General features: G+C 38.4%; 1 protein-coding gene across 6 annotated transcripts in view; it reads right to left on the bottom strand.

Annotated features, from left to right (window-relative positions):
• The window catches only part of TESK2 (testis associated actin remodelling kinase 2), a 160,568-nt gene that overhangs the window by 96,144 nt on the left and 43,568 nt on the right, over positions 1-20,856 (bottom strand). The window contains exon 2 of one of the 6 annotated variants that reach the window (XM_023554661.2): positions 7,039-7,168. The exons of the other annotated variants lie outside the window; for them this stretch is intronic. Within the exon in view, the coding sequence (XP_023410429.1) occupies positions 7,039-7,098 (60 nt within the window). The 5' untranslated portion in view covers positions 7,099-7,168. The remainder of the gene's footprint in view (positions 1-7,038; positions 7,169-20,856) is intronic. 6 annotated transcript variants of the gene reach the window in all.

The raw sequence follows: 20,856 nt of genomic DNA on the forward strand, positions 1-20,856 counted from the left end.
ACCTTAAAAATCAAAGGATGGAAAAAATATATCAAGCACACAAGAGCAGGAGTGGCAATACTAATCTCAGATAAAACAGACTTTAAAACAAAACCCATCATAAAAGACAAACAAGGACATTATATAATGATTAAAAGGACAATCCACCATGAGGATGTAACCATAATAATTATTTATGCACCAAAATGATAGGGTTCAAAAATACATAAAACAAACTCTAACAGCACAGAAAAGGGAAATTGACAGTTCCACAATAACAGTAGGAGACTTCAACACACCACTCTTGGTAAAGGACAGAACATCTAGAGAGAAACTCAACAAAGATACAGAAGAACTAAAGGCCACAATCAACCAACTTGACCTCAGAGACATATACAGAACACTCCACCCAACAGCAGTGACATGTACATTCTTTTCCAATGCACATGGAATGTTCTACAGAATAGGCCACATCTTAGACCACAAGGAAACCCTCTACAAAATCCACAACACTGAGATAATACAAAGCATCTTCCCTGATCACAATGCCATCGAAGTAGAAATTAATAACAGGAACAGCAAGGGAAAAAAAATCAAATACATGGAACGTGAATAACGCCCTGCTTACAAATCACTGCGTAATAGAAGAAATCACAGATGGAATTAAAAAATTCCTAGAATCAAACAAGAATGAAAACACATCATACCAAAGCATCTGAAACACAGCAGAGGCAGTGCACAGAAGTCAATTTATAGCAGTAGATGCACACATCAAAAAGGAAAGGGACAAAATCAAAACATTAGCTATACAACATAAACAAATAGAAAGAGAACAGCAAAAGAAGTCCATGGCCACCAGAAAAACAGGAAATAACAAAGATCAGAACAGAAATAAGTGACATAGAGAATAGAAAGACAATAGAAAAAAATCAACAAAACCAAAAATTGATTCTTTGAAAGAATCAGCAAAATCAACAAACCATTGGCCAAACTGACAAAAGAAAAACAGGAGACGATGCAATGAAATGGAGGACGTTACAACAGATCCAACAGGGGAAAAAAAGGATCTTAACAGAGTACTATGAAAAACTATAACAATTTGAAAACTTAGAGAAAATGGACAAATTTCTCAAAACACGCTACCTACCCAAACTAACACAAACTGAGCTAAAAAATCTGAACAGACACATAACAAAAGAAGAGACTGAAGAAGTAATAATATTAATAATTAAAAAAAAAAAAAAAAACTCCCAACCAAAAAAAGCTTTGGCCCAGATGGCTTCACTGGAGAATTCTACCAAACATTCAGAGAAGAGCTTGCACCAGTGCTATTTGAACTATTTCAGAACAAGGAAAAGGAAGGGATACTTCCAAATTCATTCTGTGAAGCCAGCATAACCCTGATACCAAAGCCAGGCAAAAACACCACAAAAAAAGAAAGACCAAGATCTCTCATGATTATAGATACAATAATTCTCAACAAAATTTCAGCCAATAGAATTCATCATCGTATCAAAAAAATAATATGCTAAGACCAAGTAAGATTCATACCAGGTATGCAAGGATGGTTCAACATTAGAAAATCAATCAACGTAATCCACCACATAAATAAAACAAAAGAATCACATGAGCACCTCAATCGATGCAGAAAAGGCATTTGACAAAGTCCAACACCTAATCCTGATTAAAAAAAAAAAAAAAACTCTCAATAAAATAGGTATAGAAGGGAAATTCCTCAACATAATAAAGGACATCTATACAGAACCAATAGCCAACATCATTCTTAATGGAGAGATACTGAAAACATTTCCCTTGAGAAAAGGAACAAGACAAGGATGCCCTTTACCACCACTGCTATTTAACATTGTGCTGGAAGTCCTAGCTAGAGAGAGCAATAAGGGAAGAAAAAGAAATAAAGGACATCCAAGTTTGTAAGGAGGAAGTAAAAATATCCCTATTTGCAGATGATATGATCCTATACATAGAAAACCCCAAAGATTCCACAAGAAAGTTACTGGCACTAATAGAAGAATTCAGTAAAGCCGCAGGATACAAGATCAACGTACAAAAAGTTGGATTCCTCTACATCAACAAAGAGAACTTTGAAAAGGAAATCAGTAAAACAATACCATTTACAATAGCCCTCTGAAAGATAAAATACTTAGGAATAAATCTAACCCAGGAAGTAAAAGACTTGTACAAAGAAAACTACAATACACTGCTGCAAGAAACCAAAAGACACCTACATAAATGGAAAAACATACCATGCTCATGGATAGGTAGACTCAACATTGTGAAAATGTCAGTTCTACCCAAAGCAATCTACAAATACAATGCAATCCCAATCTAAATGCTAACAGCATTCTTCAAAGAGGTGGAAAAACTAATCACTAACTTTACATGGAAAGGGAAGAGGCCCCAGATAAGTAAAGCAGTACTGAAGAAGAATAAAGTAGGAGGACTCACACTACCTGACCTCAGAACCTACTATATATAACAGCTACGGTAGTCAAGACATCCCGGTACTGGTACAATGACAGACACATTAACCAATGGGACAGAATTGAGAACACAGAGGTGAAGTCATCCACCTGCAATCACCTGATCTTTGACAAAGGCCCAAAGTCTATGAAATGGAGAAAAGACAGTCTTCTTAACAAACAGTTCTGACAGAACTATATGTACCATCTGCAAAAAAATGAAACAGGACCCATACCTCACCACACACATAAACTAACTGAAAATGGATTAACCCCCCCCCCAAAAAAGACCTAAATATAAAACCAAAAACTATAAAGATCATAGAAGAAAAAATAGGGTTAACGCTAGGGGCCCTAATACACCGCATAAACAGGATACAAACCATAACTAACAATACACAAACACCAGAAGATAAGCTAGATAACTGGGACCTTCTAAAAGTTAAACACTTATACTGATCAAAAGATTTGACCAGAAGAATAAAAAGAAAATCTACAGACTGGGAAAAAAATCCATGGCTATGACAAATACAACAAAGCTGTAATTTCTAAAATCTACAAGAAAATCCAACACCTCTACAACAAAAAGACAAATGATCCAATTAAAAAATAGGCAAAGGATATCCAAGCAGCTAACAAGACACAGGAGGAAATGCTCATGATCACGAGCCCATTAGAGAAAAGCAGATCAAAATTACAATTAGATCCCATCTCGCCCTGATGTCACTGGCACTAATCAAAAAAAAACAGAAAATAATAAATGCTAGAGAGGCTGTGGGGAGACTAGAATTCTTCTGCACTGGTGGTAGGAATGTAAAATGGTACGACCATTCTGGAAAACAATATGGCACTTCCTTAAAAAGCTAGAAATGGAAATACCATACAATCCAGCAATCCCACTCCTTTTAGGAATATATCCTAGAGAAATAAGAGCCATTGCACAAATAGACAAATGCACACCCATGTTCATTGCAGTATTATTCACAATAGCAAAAAGATGGAAACAACCTCAGTGCCCATCAACAGATGAATGGATAAACAAACCATGGTACATACACACACTGGAATACTATGCAACGATAAAGAACAATGATGAATTTGTGAAACATCTCACAACATGGATGAATCTGGAAAGCATTATGTTGAGTAAAAAAAGTCAATCACAGAAGGGCAAACAGTGTACGAGACCATTATTATAAAAACTTACGAAAAGGTTTACACACAAAAAGAAACAATCTTTGATGGTTATGAAGGAGGGGAGGGGTAGGGAGGGAAAAATACCAAATAGACAATAGATAAGTGGTAACTTTGGTGAAGGGTAAGACAGGCCACAACACTCAGGAAGCTAGTACAACTTGACCAAGGCAAGGAAGGTCATGGAAGCTTCACAGACACATCCAAGCTCCGCGAGGGACTGAATTACTGGGGACCATGGTCTCAGGGGATATCTAGCTGAACTGGTATAACATGGTTTATAAAGAAAATGTTCTACATGCTACTTTTGGTGAGTAGCGTCTGGGGTCTTAAAAGCTTATGGGCAGGCATCTAAGATACATCCATTGGCCCCACCTGTTAGGAGCAAAGGAGAATGAAGAAAACCATAGACATAAGGGAGTCCAAAGGACTAATAAACCACAACTACCACAGCCTCCATCAGACTGAGTTCAGCACAACTAGATGGTGCCCAGCTACCACCACCGACTGCTCTGACAGGGATCACAATAGAGGATCTCGGACAGAGCTGGAGAAAAATGTAGAACAAAATTCAAACTCACAAAAAAAGACCAGATTTACTGGTATGACAGAGACTAGAGAATCCCCAAGAGTATGGTCCCCAGATACCCTTTTAACTCAGTACTGAAGTCACTCCTGAGGTTCACCCTTTGACCAAAGATTTATTAGACAGGCCCATAAAACGAGCAAGACTAAATGGGAAAACCAACCCAGGGGCAAAGATGAGAAGGCAGGAGGGGACAGGAAAGCTGGTAATGGGGAACCTGAGATCAAGAAGGGGAGAGTGTTGACATGTCATGGGGTTGGCAATCAATGTCACAAAACAATACGTGTATTAATTGTTTAATTAGAAACTAATTGGCTCTGTAAACCTTCATCTAAAGTACAATAAAAGAAAATATAAAGTGGCATTAGGTATGCAATAATCAAGAACAGATTTTCTCCCCTTGATCAAAGGTTCAGAACAGATCCTAAAACTAAAACTGAAGGTAAAGATAACTTTAAGATCTGCAAACAGCAGGTACAAGCCACAAACTAAAGATGTGTACATGCAACTTAGAAATGACTGATAATCTTTCATTTTTCAGCTACATTCAAACAGTAGCAAATATTATTGTCTTATGTATAGAAGCATCATTAATATTACATGCAAGAAAAATTTTGCTGAAAATAATTCAAAAGCAGTTGCAGCAGCACATCAACAGGAACTGCCAGAAATTCAAGTTGGATTCAGAGGAGGACATGGAACCAGGGATATCATTACTGATGTCAGCTAGATCTTGGCTGAAAGCAGAGAATACCAGAAAGATGTTTACCTGTGTTTTACTGACTGTGCAAAGGCATTCGACTGTGTGGATCATAACAAATTATGGGTAACACTGCAAAGAATGGGAATTCCAGAACACTTAATTGTGCCCTGTACATAGAACCTGTACACAGACAAAGAGGCAGTCGTTCAAACAGATCAAGTGGATACTGTGTGGTTTAAAATCAAGAAGGGTGTACGTCAGGGTTGTATCTTTTTATCATACTTATTCAATCTGTACGTTGAGCAAATAATCTGAGAAATTGGACTATATGAAGGAGAATGGGTCTTCAGGACTGGAGAAAGACTCATTAACAACCTGCGATATGCAGATGACGCAATCTTGTTTGATGAAAACGAACGGGACTTGAAGCCTTGATGAAGATCAAAGACCACAGCCTTCAGTATGGATTACACCTCAACATAAAGAAAACAAAAATCCTCACAAATGAGCAACATTATAATAAATGGAGAAAATACTAAAGTTCTCAAGGGTTTCATTTTACTTAGATCCACAATCAACACCCAGGGAAGCAGCAGCCAGGAAATCAAATGGCATACTACGTTGGACAAATCTGCTGCAACAGACCTCTTTAAAGTGTTAAAAAACAAAAATGCCACCTTGAGGACTAAGATGTGCCTGACTCAAGCCATGGTATTTTCGATCACCTCATACGTATGCAAAAGCTGGGCGATTAATATGGAAGACCGAAGAGGAATTGATGCCTTTGAATTATGGTGTTGGCAAAGAATATTGAAAAAATGCCATGGACTGCCAGGAAAACAAACATATCTGTCTTAAGAAGGACAGCCAGGATGCTCCTGAGAAGCAAGGATGGAGAGACTTCATCTCATGTACTCTGGACATGTTATCAAGAGGGATCAGTCCCTGGAGAAGCACATCATGCTCGGTAAAGTAGACAAACAGCAAAATACAGTATGACCCTTACTCAATGAGATGGACTGATACAGTGGCTGCAGTGATGGGCTCAAGCACAGCAAAGACTGTGAGGATGGCACAAGACCAGGCAGTGTTTCGTTCTGCTGTATACAGGGTCACTGTGAGTCGGAACTGCCTCGAAAACACCTAACAACAGTAACAACGTCCAGAAGGTACTGTACTGCGCTAAATGCTGAAGACTGCAGATCAGCATGAGACATCAGCTTGTCAGCTCTTCTAGCTCCCCTGTGCCTCAAAATTGCAAAGTTATCTAGTTGCTCTCCTGCTTAAAATTCTTCAGTGGCTCTTCCTTATCAAAATTAAGCCCATCAACTGCCTTTGTATCCTCCCTTACTCTCCTTTAACTACTACATACTACTTAGAATTCTCTCCAAAAACACTATACTCTCACATTTCCTTGCCTTGATCATGCTATTCTCCTTGCCTGGATGCAATCCTCAATTCCCGCCCTTCCATCCCAATCTCCTAACAAATTCCTTTTAATTATGCAGGAACTATCACATCCTCTGAGAAAATCCCGCTTTACTTCAAGAAAAGTCAGATGAGCATTCTGTCCTTATTGATCTCTATTACAGCATTTGCATATTACGTGCTGTTAGGCTTCCTGTCTATCTGTCCCCTAGACGCCTAAAGGCAAGAACTGCCTTGTTCATTTCTTATCCCTCAGAATAGCAATTCCATCTTCCCTCCCTCCAGCCCACACACATCCTGACACATACCACATATTCTCATATGGACAAGTCTAGATTTTTGTCAAAATAGAAAAAAATTTTGCAGGAAAAAAAAGCATGGCAATAATTATAAAACTATGATAGACATTAGTAGGCTGCTCACTAGAGACTCTAGAATGGAAAAATTAGGTTACAGGTTATATACAATCACATGTCCATATCTCTAAAAAAAAAAATTTATTCCATTCAAGAAAGCATACATACTGACATGCAAGTGAGAGTGACAGTTAATACAAAGGTGACTCTAATTAAGCTCTAATTTATATTTTTAAAATTAAATTATTTGCATATGTTGGTACTTTAACCATTTTTAATAACAAAAAGCAAATTGCATGCAATACACTTCACCTTTGGCAGTGTGGTATGAAACCAAGCTGAGAACCTCTTCTCTGGCACAGTGTCTAGCATTTAGCAGTTGACTGCTCAAAAGTGTTTGCTGAATTTAACTGATTAAAACTTGAGACAGGAAGCTTATTTTCTAGAGGGAGAGAAAAGCATAAACACCTGACCAGTTAACAGAAACAGAAATAGCAATAAGGACAATAACATGAGTTATAGAGCAATTAACCATAAAGTTAACTATTAAATAAGCGGCTTAGGACTTCTAGACAAGAAGTTACAGTGAGTGTACAATAAATACACGATAAGCTGGTGTCGTAACATTAATACCTGGCAAAATAGAGTTTGGTAGTTCTCAACAGAGGCTATAAAACCTCACTTAGAAAGTGTTTTGGAAGTTTTCAGGTGAAGTGTTTGGTTATCACAATGAAGAGGGGGAATGTTGCTGGTTGGAGACGCTAGACATCCTGTATGCTGCAGGATAGTGCTGCAGAAGGGAGCACAGCCCCACATGCTGTATGAAATTCAAATATCTTGAAAGACATTCATGTAAATGAAGAATATATTTATAATGACCCGAACTTGGATTCTAACTCCATTTTACATAAAAACAAAGTAATCTTGTATGGTTTTAATAGATGCACAGAACTTTCCAGGAATCCAAATACCTCGTAAATTGTGGAAAAATTGCTTTTTGTTTTTTTCAGAACATCAAAAATTGGTTAAAATTTCAGAAAATCAGACCATCAATGGCAAATGTTGCTCCTGGTATCTGAATCCCCAATTCAATACACCTGTATCAGAACCCATTCGCAGCTTTCACATTCATGGGGACTTACAGTATTTAGTCTTTATTTCAAAATATCAAATATAAGCCAAAAATTCATTTTTGCTTCACCCACAAATAAAGTTATCAACGTGCTTACTCTGCCAACTCTTTTTCCCAAATGATACAATGAAACATTCAACATTAAGTGAGCATTTTACAAAGAAACATTCTGGTAAAGTTGGCAAAGATGCATTCCTCATTTTCTTTCCTTCATCCATCTGTAATTTGTCTTGGCAAACTATCCTATCTCAACTGAAGTTACTCTCTCCTTCTCTTATCACATACAAATAAGCCTGGCTGGTTACTACACTAGCCCACTGGATTGGTTAACATACTGGCATCTCTCTCTGCTCTTTAATTTTCCTTCTTACGTGGAGTGGCTTCTGATGGTCTTCTCTTAAATCTAAACTTATTCATAAGAGTTTAGCATCTGACTGCTTCATTATGTCTTCTAGACAAGACATGCCAAAAAAATTGCATATTGAAAACTATACTTTAGTAATTTAATTTTCATTTATTTTTTCTTTATCATATTGTTAGGGTATCATTTTTTTTTTATTATGAGCATTAGAAAACAAAATTACCTATCAATTTCATTTCAGGGTAGTTAAAAGTGCATTAAAAAATTATAAATAAAAAGCAATAATATAGCTAACATTTATAGCACTTGCTACATACTAAGTTCTACTGTAACTGCTTTATATATGTTAATTTACTTAATCCCCAAAGTAATCCTGTGATGTAGGTACTATTAACATCCTCATTTTTAAAGCTATGAAAACTGAGACACAGAAAGGGTAAGTGACTTTCTCAAGATCATACATCTAAGTAAATGGCAGAACCAGAACAGGAACCCAGACAACACAAAGTTATTGGCATGACAGAACTGAGACTAACTGACCTAAGAAAAAAAGCATTGAGTGGACACTATATAATAATTATAACTATATAATAATTAATTCTACCAAGAAATAATAATCATGATCTTGTATATATCTAACAACATAGGCTTGTAATATATAAAGCCTTCGCTCTCTCTCTAATACACACATACACACACACACATAGAGGAAGTCTCTGGGTGGCACAAATGGTAACCACCATGTCTGGCTGCTAATCCAAAGATTGGAGGTTCAAGTCCACCCAGAGGCACCTTGGCAGAAAGACCTGGAGATCTACTTTGGACAAATCAGCCACCGAAAACCCTATGGAGCACAGTTCTGCTCCGAAACACATGGGGTTGCCAGGAGTCAGAATCAACTTGACAGCAACTGGTTCTTCATTGACAGATAGCTAGCTATCTATATCATGCCTGCGCTAAAGGCTCTATTTTAGCAGATACTGTATTTTAACGATATTTCTTGTCTTCCACCCTGGGCAAAGAGCTTTTTAGGGCAGAATTTAATCTTAATTTATTTCTCTATCCCTAGCAAGTTGCCATGAATTGGAAATTACTCAACAGCAACTGTTAACTAGTTAACACCTAGCTCAATATCCTATAACTAATGAGCATTAACTAAATATCTTCTGAGTAAATAAAAGACTTAATGAGACAAGATAGCAAGTAATTATATTGTTTATTATATACTGGAAAAGAGGTATCACTAGAGTGCTATGAGATCACAAAGGCAGAGTCAACCAACCCTCTCGCTCTGCTCACTGCAAAATAATACACTATACAATCAACTTTTTAGAACATGCTTCACATGTTAGCATGTATATCATATCATTTACATAAATAACCTCTATGCACTGAATGAATCCAAGTTACATATACAACTTGGCGTGCTTGCATTTTTTCCAGTTGGATTATCAGTTAAGGTGAAGGACCTTAGGAGATATTTCTTTTATATCCTGCACAGAAATATGCACACAGTAAAATCTGCTATGATAAATTATTCCTTAATGTTATCTAGTGCTGAGCTCAGCCCATTAAGAGACATCTGCAAAATTCTTGACTGATTAGTAGCCCAGCTTTCCACATCAGCTCTGAAGCCATTTTTAAATGTACTCAATAAGACCAAAAGCTAAAATCACAAACTTGTGTGTAAACCTTAAGTATACCTGTGATAACAAATACGGGAGTCTCATTTTAAACACATCATTTACATACCCTAGAACACAGAACCTTCAAGGAGAGCTCCCTCTCTGAACCCCTCAATACCTCAAAAGGAGTTGCAAAAGAATAGGAAATGTAGCAAGAAGCAGTTTAGCAAATTTAGCAAGAGAGGCAATAGGACAATGCAACAAAGACCATGTTCAAGGCACAGGGCCCTCAGAAGCACTGAACTATTACCTGCTTTCTTCTCCCAGCCCTTTCAGTGCTAAACTCTAAAAATAAGAGGTGAGGGGTAGGAAAGGAAGTTATTTTTCTTCTTTATTCTCTCTTTTTGTAAATCCCGGCAGTATGATTTCAGCCCCCTGGAATTGTAGATTTAGCAGCTTCCCTGATCTTTATGAACCTATCTTTGACTGTTGCTTGCCTCTCTTGCTATTTCTTTTCCTTCTTCTCCACATCCTCTCCCAAATAAAGGTGCTTCTCAAGGTTCAGTCCTTACTGCTCCAGTCTTCCCTATCCATACCTTTTTCCTTGACTGTTTCTAGCATTCAAAACATTTTCTGATGGTTAAAAATCCTGCTCAATTCCTAAATAATACTGCTTTCATGTCAAAGCTATGCATTTAAGAGTTTTCTCTACTCATTCTTCCTTAACCCCATTCTGGATTTTGAATGTTACCTTAACTTTCTATGTGGGGCAGTTCAATTTTGCAATGGCTGGTTTGATATGAGACAAGCAGGCAGACACACATATATACATACACACACTAGTCTTTTGCTCATGGGTTATTTTCAGTTCACTCCCAGAGCCCATTACTTTGTCCCCCAAAAGGCCTTGGTACATACTGACATCTCAGAGCAAAACTCTGAACACCAATAAGCTGAAATGTCTAAAAGGCTTTCTCCTCACCTTCACCCCCGCAGATAGAGTACATACTACCTCACGTCATCCTCACGACCTACTTCTTAACCATCTTACTAAAGCTGCTTTATCTACCTCCAAGTTTAACTCTTCTGACACAGTGGTTATTGAAACATGCAAGCCTTTCACCTTGTTAGAACTGGATCACAGGCGATGCCAATGAAAACACATTTTCCAGTGTGGTATCAGAGAGGCATATAGAAAGGCACAAACACAACCATGAAATGAAATACAGACTATTTGAGAAAAACCCTTGAGGTATTTGTAGATTCAGGCTGCAACACTGATCACATTTAAGAGAGAAAAGATTCACCCTCTTGTAAATTTCTCAAGTTATAGTCAGTTTTTGGTACATTTGGGGGCACTGAGACCATGGCAGTAACACTAGCATTTTGAGATCCAGCATCTTAATCCTCAGACAAAGCAAACAAAAAGATACCAGAGAACACAAAATCTTTACCTTTCGAAGTACAAAAACAAAACATCTCAGAACGAAATAACATTCACTTACTAAAATGCTCTCCTTCCTTTCTTTATAGCACAACTGTCACAACTACTACAGATTTCAGCATTTGAATAATAAACCATGTGTGTTAAATAAATGTATGTATAACCATGAATGTGAATAAATCAATTTTTCAGTACCGAGCAGGTGGCAGATATCTGGCTTTTTTAGTTGGAAAGTTTACTGTTTCTTACAGCTTGGCATTTCCAGACATGGCACTGTCAATTTAGGAAAATGGTTTGGGGGAGAAAAGAGAGTGGGAACTTCAGCCTCTATCTGATATAACTAGTTGTGTATTTGCCATACAAACCTAATCGGTTTGAACTTTATAAAAATGCAATACATACACAGTATCTATTCCACAAATATGATATATGAATACATAAAAATTAACAATCTATTTCCTTCTTCTATACTAGATCAAAATTAGATGCAATCTCCTATTCATCAATTAGGTAAATAGGAATTCATATCCTAGCTGCACCATTTACTGGATGTGTATTTTAGTCAAGATACTAAACATCTTTGAATCTCAGTTTCCTCATTTGTATAACAGAAGTATAACCAGCTAATTTACAGGATTGTTTCTGGGGAGTAAACAAGATAATATATACAAGTTCTTAACACAGTTCCTAGCACAAAGAACTCAATAGATATTAACTACATATATTAATAGGAATAATAATAACTAGTCCTATACGTATATGGTGTGTTATGTGCTACACACTGTTCCAAGTGCTTTATATTTTCTCAACAATACCATGAAACCGGTTGCGGTCGGGTCGATTCCAACTCACAGCGACCCTATAGGACAGAGCAGAACTGCCCCATAGACTTTCCAAGGAGCACCCGGTGGATTCGAACTGCCAACCTTTTGGTTAGCAGCTGTAGCTCTTAACCACTATGCCACCAGGATTTCCACAATACCAAGAGGTAGATACTATTACTATCTCCATTTTACATATGCAGAAACTGAGGCACAGAAGTCAAGCAAGTTGCCCAAGGGCAGAAAACTTATAAGTGGTAGATCCTAGGCAGGCCAGTTCCAGAGTTTCTCTCCGCTATACTGCCTCTTAAGCCCATCAATCAATATATTCTTATACTATACACACACACACATGATTTTCTCTCATGCCACAAATATTTAGTGAGTTCCCTTTATGTAGTAGAGTCTGTGACAGGTACTAGAGATACAGAGATGAAAAGCACAGGGCGTTTGGCTCTCCTAGAGGAAGGTAAACAGGTAAACAAAAGCCATAACATATAACATTGCTCAGATAAAGAGTCTGTGCACAGTACACAGGAGGCAAAAGGAGGGAGTGGTCAATAAAGCTATGAAAAATACAATGATGTTAAGAAAACAAGTATTTGATTTCCTATAACCATCAAAAATGAAATCACCTTGTTTAAAGAGTTCAAGAAAGGTAGGGCAGCCAGAAAGTTAGGGGGTAAATGCTGGAAGGCAAGAAGTCACAAAGAGAGAGAGCCCTAAAATCTGCAAATAAATTCTCCCCAAGTCCCTGCCTAACCAATAAGCTATGCATGTAAATTGAAAAACAAGTGAAATCACATCTAAAAAATAGTAAGCTGATCTAGGATCAATTTTGAATTGCCCTGTGAAACTGAAAGAGAAAATAACAATAGCTGCTTGATGTTTTTGCTTGATGTGCTACGCACTGCATTTATTTCATCCGATTCTTGCAACACTACAAGATGAACATTGTTATACAGGGTACAGTGAAAAGAAGGCAAACCTTGTGCTCATCTTAGGTTTAGATTTCTTCATCACTCTTACTAACACACAGATACATGTGCACAGTGGTTCTACTACCCCTCCTGCTACTCCTATTCAGGCTCCTTTGTCAGCTCTTTCTTCCTCTACTCAACCCTTAAATGTTGCAGTTTCTCAATGCTTGGTCCCAGGCCCTCTTTCAGTATCAGCAGACTTACATTCCCTGTACAATCTCATTCATATCCATGGCTTCAGTTACTCTATGCTAATGGCTCTTAAATCTGCATTTCCAAGCCAGATCTATCTCCTGAATTCCAGATGGTTATAAGCAACTGCTTACTGATCATCTCCATGTGTTGATCTCATAAGTACCTCAAACCCTAGTCCAAACCTGTTCCACCTTGGAATCAAATGTGCTCCTCCGTTAGGGTTCCTCCTATGTTCCAAATACCAGGTTCCTCAAACTTGGAATCCTCCCAAACTTTGAGTCCTCCTTTCACCTCATCATCCTGTCCAACCGTTCACCAAATGCTGCAGATTGTACCTTCTAAATATTTCTCAATTGTTTACAAGCATATTTAAGTTGGTAAAACACATGTTTAGTATTTCAAATCATTTCACTCTTCTCCATCCCCTTACCACCTCCCTTGGCCAAGTCACATCACGTCATCTTTCACCCTGACCACTGCCAAACAATCTATTCTTATATTCTCCAATTCCTCTGATACGCTGCAGTCAAAGCGATCTTTTTATAACACATATCAGAGCACATAAACCCCCTGCTAAAAATAAAGTGCAAAATTCTTAATACGCATGATGCCCTCAACAATTCGCCTCTACTTAACTCTCTTACCAATCTCTCCCTGACCCTCTTCTAGCCATTCTGAACTTCTTTCAGATCCTCAGTTGCACCTCAGACTTTCTCGCCCATAGGTACCCCTTTCTGCCTGAATACTCATCTCCAACCTGCTCCTTCGCCTGGCTAACTCCTATACAACCTTTAGGTCTCAATTTTAACCTCATCTTCTCAGTGAGACCATCCTTCCTCCCTAAATCAGATTATGGCTTTTTTGTATTCCCACTGCAACTTGTAATGTGATAACTCTGGGGGCCTCCATGATCCCTACCTCCTCGTGTTCATGCTCTTATATGATTCCCTCCCCTCGGGTGTGGGCAAGATCTGTGACTTGCTTTTAATCAATATAATATGGCAAAGGTGACTGCAACCTTAATTTTTTAAATAAAAAAAAAAAAAGATTAACTGCATCTAAAAATAATAATGTTAAATGAGATTGTAACCCATCTTGCTAGGACACTCTCTTATTTGCTGGCTGTAAAGAGGCAAGCTGCCATGAGGCCCTCAGCTCAGTGGCCTGCAAGGAACTAAACGCTGTCAACAACTAAGTGAGCAGATCTTTCCCCAGTTCAGCCTCAGGCAAGACAGCAGCTGTGGCTAACACCTCGACTGCAGCTTTGTGAAACCTTGAAGAGGACAGCCAGCTAAGTCATAACTAGACTCTTGACCCACAGGAACTGAAAGAATAAATGTGTATTTGTGGTAATATTGTTATACAGCTACAGATAACTAACATGCTTTGTTTCCCCTTGTGTTGCACTCATTACCCTTGTAACTACTTAATGTCAGAATTTACCGTTAGACTATTAAAACTCCCCAAAGAAAGGAACAGTCTTGATCATCACTGTATCAAGCACAGCATCTGGCCCACAATAACTGAATTAATGAATGAATGAATGTCTAGCCTGCGCCAAGCATAGTGCCATTTCTTGGAGAAATAGAAGTAAATAAGCCATGGTCCCTGTTCTCATGGAGCTTAAAGCTAAGTGGGATGAAAAACACTTAAAACGGATGATTTCAACAGAGTGTCAGAAAGGTAACATAGGTTTCTGTGAGGACACAGAATATGGGCATTTAATGTATTTTGACACAAATAACACGCACATTCTTTTTTTTTTTTTTTTGCCTACCACACCTGCCCCCTTCCCCCCCCCCAGGTATTTTCATAAGTGCACTATGCTAATTTCTCACAGTTGGCAAAAAAAAGCAGGACATGTGCGCTATTTGTGTAAAAATACAGTAACTCACACTGCAAAGGTCCAGGGAGGGGACAGGAGAAAATCTTATTCCCGAGAGGAATAAGACAAACAAGGCTTTTTCTTGTGACCAAATCAGTACTATGAATACCACTCTTTCAGGGTTGATTCCCTTACCAGTAATGCCTTTAGAATATAATCTGTTTCCAAAGTGACAGAGTATTTTGGAATGGTGGGTTTAAAACCAAGCAGCCATACCTCTTTGGATGTGGGAAGACATATTTAAAGGACTGTATAACCTGGTTAACAAGAAAAGCTGTGGATCCATAAGAAATTCAACTAATCTTGTCAATAATTATTTGGGGACTGATTATTGACCGATTAACTCTGCATTCAAAATTTACGTTGATGAAATGGCATGATCTTATATAATGAAAATCCTAAAAAATCAATACCAAGAAACAATCAGAACTAATAAATGAGTTCAACAAGGTTGCAGGATACAACAGACAAAATTAATTGCATTTTTTTATGCTAGCAATAAACAATCTCAAAATGAAATTCAAAAAATTATTCCATTTGCAACAATATCAAAAAGAATATACACTTAGGAATAAATTTAACAAAAGAAGTGCAAGGCTTGTACACTGAAATTACAAAACATTGCTGAAAGGAATTAATTAAAATCTAAATAAATAGAAAGGCATCCCAAGTTCATGGATCAAAAGACTGAATATTGTTAAGACAGCAATACTTCCCGAATTGATCTACACATCCAATGCAATGCCTATGAAAAGCCCAGGTGCCTTTTTGCAGAAATTGAAAAGCTGATCCTAAAATTCATATGGAAATGCAAGGGACCAGAATAGCCAAAAAAATCTTGAAAATGGAAAACTCATAGTTTTTTATCTTAAATAGTACTAAACCAAAACCAAACCCATTCCCATGGAGTCCATTCTGATGCACAGCAACCCTACAGGGCAAAGTAAAACTGCCCCACAGGATTTCCAAGGCTGTAATCTTTATGGAAGCAGGCTGCTACATCTTTTTTCCATGGAGCAGCTGGTGGGCTCGAACCAATGACCTTTTGGTTAGCAGCTGAGTGCCTAACCACTGCACACCAGGGCTCCTTCTAAATCCTACCAAACTATTATTCATAATAGCCACAAAATGGAAACAATATAAATGTTCATCAGTTAATGAATGGATAAACAAAATGTGGAAATATTATTAGCTACAGTAATCAAGGTAACTAATAATATTTCCACATTAGCTACAGTAATCAAGGTAACACATGTGAAAGCTGGACAACGAATAAGGAAGACCAAAGAAGAGCTTACGCCTTTGAATTGTGGTGTTGGCCAAGAATATTGAATATACCATGGACTGCCTAAAGAACAAACAAATCTGTCTTAGAAGAAATACAACCAGAATGCTCCTTAGAAGCAAGGATGGCGAGACCGCATCTTACATACTTTGGACACGTTGTCAGGAGGGATCAGTCCCTGGAGAAGGACATCATGCTTGGCAGAGTACAGGGTCAGTGGAAGAGAGGGACACCCTCAACGAGGTGGATTGACACAGTGGCTGCAACAACGAGCTCAAGCATAACAACAATTGTAAGGATGGCGCAGGACCGGGCAGTGTTTCATTCTGTTGTGCACAGGGTCGCTATGAGTCGGAACCGACTCGATGGCACCTAACAACAACAACAACAATCAAGGTAATGTGGCACTAGCATAGAGATAGGTATACGCATAAATGAATAAAACTGACAGTCTAGAGAGAAACCCTCACAGCCAGAGTCAACTGATTTTCAACAAGGGTGCCAAGACAATTCCACGGGGAAAAAATAGTCTTGTCAACAAATGGTAATGGGAAGACTGCATACGTACATCCAAAAGAATGAATTTGGACCCCTACCTCATACCACATACAAAAATTTACTCAAAGTGGATCAAAGACCTAAATTTAAAAACCCTTCTCCACTGCTGGTAGGAATGTAAAATGGTGCAGCCGCTATGGAAAGAGTTTAGAGGTTTCTCAAAAAGTTGAACACAGAATTACCATATGACCAAGCAATCCAAGTAAAGGCAGGAATACAAACAGAAACCTGTACACCAACATTCGCTGCAGCACTTTTCACCATAGCCAAAAAGTGGAAACAACAAAATATCCATCAACAGATGACTGAATAAACAAAATGTGGTGTATACATCCAATGGGATATTACAGAACCATGAAGAGAAATGAAGTTCTGATGCATGCCACAACATGGATGAATCTTGAAAATATGCTAAGGAAAATAACTCAGTTGCAAAAGGACAAATACTGTATGACCTCACTTACATGAAATAGCCAAATATATAGAAACTAAAGATTATTAATGGTTACTTGGTATATTCCAACAGAGGCACTCTTAATTTGAAACACTAAGTGGGCCATCAACCACTGCTACACTGGAATTGGATAGATTTTCCACTTACCAGAGGTTGAGAGGCTAGGGCCATTATGTCATTTGGTTTTACTTTTCCCTTTTACACTCAAATGTACACACAGGCATGCGCACATCACCTGCATTTACGCATACTTAATTCTTCCCTAAACAGACCGTACTAACATCCAAAATGTTCCAAGTCATTTTCCTAGAAGCAATGAAATTATCTTATTCTCTGTTTTGTGGTCTTAAAAAAAAAAAAAAAAAAGATGGTCAAAGGAAAAATCGTTCGAAATATAAACCCACACTATTTTGCTTCTAAAAGCATATTTTTTCCAAATGGGGGAAAATACAGGTTATAAAATACTTTCATCTATTTCTAATGCCTATAGGCCAGGGTTTCTCGATCTCGGCACTATTGACATTTTGGGCCATGTAACTCTTTGTTGTGCTTGCTATCCTCTGCATTTTAGGGTATTTAGCTACACCCTTGGCCTCTACCCATTACACACCAGTAGCACCCCTACCCAGTTGTGATAACCAAAAAATGTCTCCAGACACATTTTCAAGTGTCTCTTGGAGGGCAAAATTGCCCTCAGGTGAGAACTACTACGCTGGTCCATAAAGACTGTGCAAAAGCTAGACAATGAATAAGGAAGACTGAAGAAGAATTGATGCCTTTGAATTGTGGTGTTGGCAAAGAATATCGAATATACCATGGGCTTCCAAAAGAATGAACAAAACTGTCTTGGAAGAAGTACAACCAGAATGCTCCTTAGAAACAAGGATGGTGAGACCACGTCGCACATATTTTAGACATGTTATCAGGAGGGATAAATCCCTGGAGAAGGACTTCAGGCTTGGTAGAGGATAAGGGAGGAAGAGCAAGACCCTCAACAAGGTAGACTGACACAGTGGCTGCAACAATGGGCTCAAGCATAGCAACAGCTGTGAGGATGGCGCAGGACCAGGCACCATTTCCTTCTGTTGTACACAGAGTCACTATGACTCAGAACCAGCTCAACGGTACCTAACAACAACAACAGAGCAAATTAGGAACAGTGATGGTTCAGGGGTAGAATTCTTGCCTTCCATGTGAGAGGCCCAGATTCCTGGCCAATGCACCTCAAGCGCAGCCACTACCTGTCTGTCAATGGAGGCTTCCATGTTGCTATGATGCTGAAGAGAGTTCAGTGGTGCTTCCAGATTAAGACAGACTAGGGAGAAAGGCCTAGCAATCTACTTCAGAAAAATCAGCTAAGGTACACTTAACCTTAAAAATAAACGGACTTCTGGCATTAATCCAAAAAACACAAAATAATAAATGTTAGAGAGGCTGTGGAGAGACTGGAACACTTATACACTGCTGGTGGGAATGTCAAATGGTACAACCACTTTGGAAATCAATTTGGCGCTTCCTTAAAAAGCTAGAAATAGAACTACCATACGATCCAGCAATCCCACTCTTTGGAATATATCCTAGAGAAATGAGAGCCTTTACACGAACAGATATATGCACACCCATGTTTACTGCAGCACTGTTTACAATAGCAAAAACATGGAAGCAACCAAGGTGCCCATCAATGGCTGAATGGATAAATAAATTATAGTATATTCACACAATGGAATAGTACGCATCAATAAAGAACAGTGAGGAGTCTGTGAAACATTTCATAACATGGGGGAACCTGGAAGGCATTATGCTGAGTGAAATTAGTCAGTTGCAAAAGGACAAATATTGTATAAGACTACTATTATAAGAACTTGAGAAATAGTTTAAACTGAGAAGAAAACATTCTTTTGTGGTTACGAGGTGGGGAGGGAGAGAGGGTGGGAGAGGGGCATTCAGTAATTACATAGTAGATAGGAACTACTTTAGGTGAAGGGAAAGACAGCATACAATACAGGGGAGGTCAGCACAATTGGACTAAACCAAAAGCTAAGAAGTTTCCTGAATAAACTGAATGCTTCGAAGGCCAGCGTAGCAGGAGCAGGGGTCTGGGGACCATGGTTTCAGGGGGCATCTAAGTCAACTGGCATAATAAAAGCTATTAAGAAAACATTCTGCATCCCACTTTGAAGAGCGGCGTCTGCCATCTTAAATGCTAGCAAGCAGCCATCTAAGATGCATCAAGTGGTCTCAACCCACCTGGATCAAAGGACAATGAAGAACACCAAGGACACAAGGTGATTATGAGCCCAAGAGACAGAAAGGGCCACATGAACCAGCGACTACATCATCCTGAGACCAGAAGAACTAGATGGTGCTTGGCTACAACCAATGACTGCCCTGACAGGGAACACAACAGAGAACCCCTGATGGAGGAGGAGAGCAGTGGGATGCAGACCCCAAATTCTCAGAAGACCAGACTTAATGGTCTGACTAAGACTGGAAGGACCCTGGTGGTCATGGCCCCCAGACCTTCTGTTGCCCCAGGACAGGAACCATTCCCAACGCCAACTCTTCAGACATGGATTGGACTGGACAATGGGTTGGAGAGGGATGCTGGTGAGGAGTGAGCTTCTTGGATCAGATGGACACTTGAGACTATGTTGGCATTCCCTGCCTGGAGGCGAGATGAGAGGGTGAAGGGAGTTAGAAGCTGGTGAAAAGGACACAAAAAGAGGGAGTGGAGGGAGAGAGCAGCCTGTCTCATTAAAAAAAAAAAAATTTGTCTCATTAGGGGGAGTGTAATTGGGAGTGTGTAGCAAGGTGTTTGTCGGTTTCTGTGTGAGAGACTGACTTGATTTGTAAACTTTCACTTAAAGCACAATAAAAATAATTAAAATAAATAAATAAAATTAACAGACTTTTGTGAAATGTAGTAGTTAAATACATTTAAAAGAAGAGCTGTTTTTTGGGGTTTTATTAATTTGTTTTTTAGTTAATCCATTCCTGGAACTATTATAAAAACCAACCATTTACATATATTTCATAAATACACTTTTATGGTATTTGTATTCCCAAACATAAAGTATGAGAAAAATAGAGATATGCTTCACTAGCTTCACTACTAATGAGCTTAGATTTCCTTCTATATATACTTCTCCTAGAATGAAGTATTGGCTTTTCTCTCCATGTGTCTGTCTCTCTCTCCTCTTCTCTCTCTGTCTCTATCACCTTATAAGTACTGAAAGGGAACTTTATGTTCAAAACTTTCTACTTTTACCATGGTAATACATAGAACACTAATAATTAAATGCAACCTAAAATACATATCATCCAATAATAACTTAATTTTTATTTGGAGTCCTAGGAGACTGACAATCCATAAAGATAGCCCAAGTTTAT

This window comes from Loxodonta africana, chromosome 3, assembly GCF_030014295.1.
Source record: "Loxodonta africana isolate mLoxAfr1 chromosome 3, mLoxAfr1.hap2, whole genome shotgun sequence".
In the NCBI taxonomy this organism is placed as follows: Eukaryota; Metazoa; Chordata; class Mammalia; order Proboscidea; family Elephantidae; genus Loxodonta; species Loxodonta africana.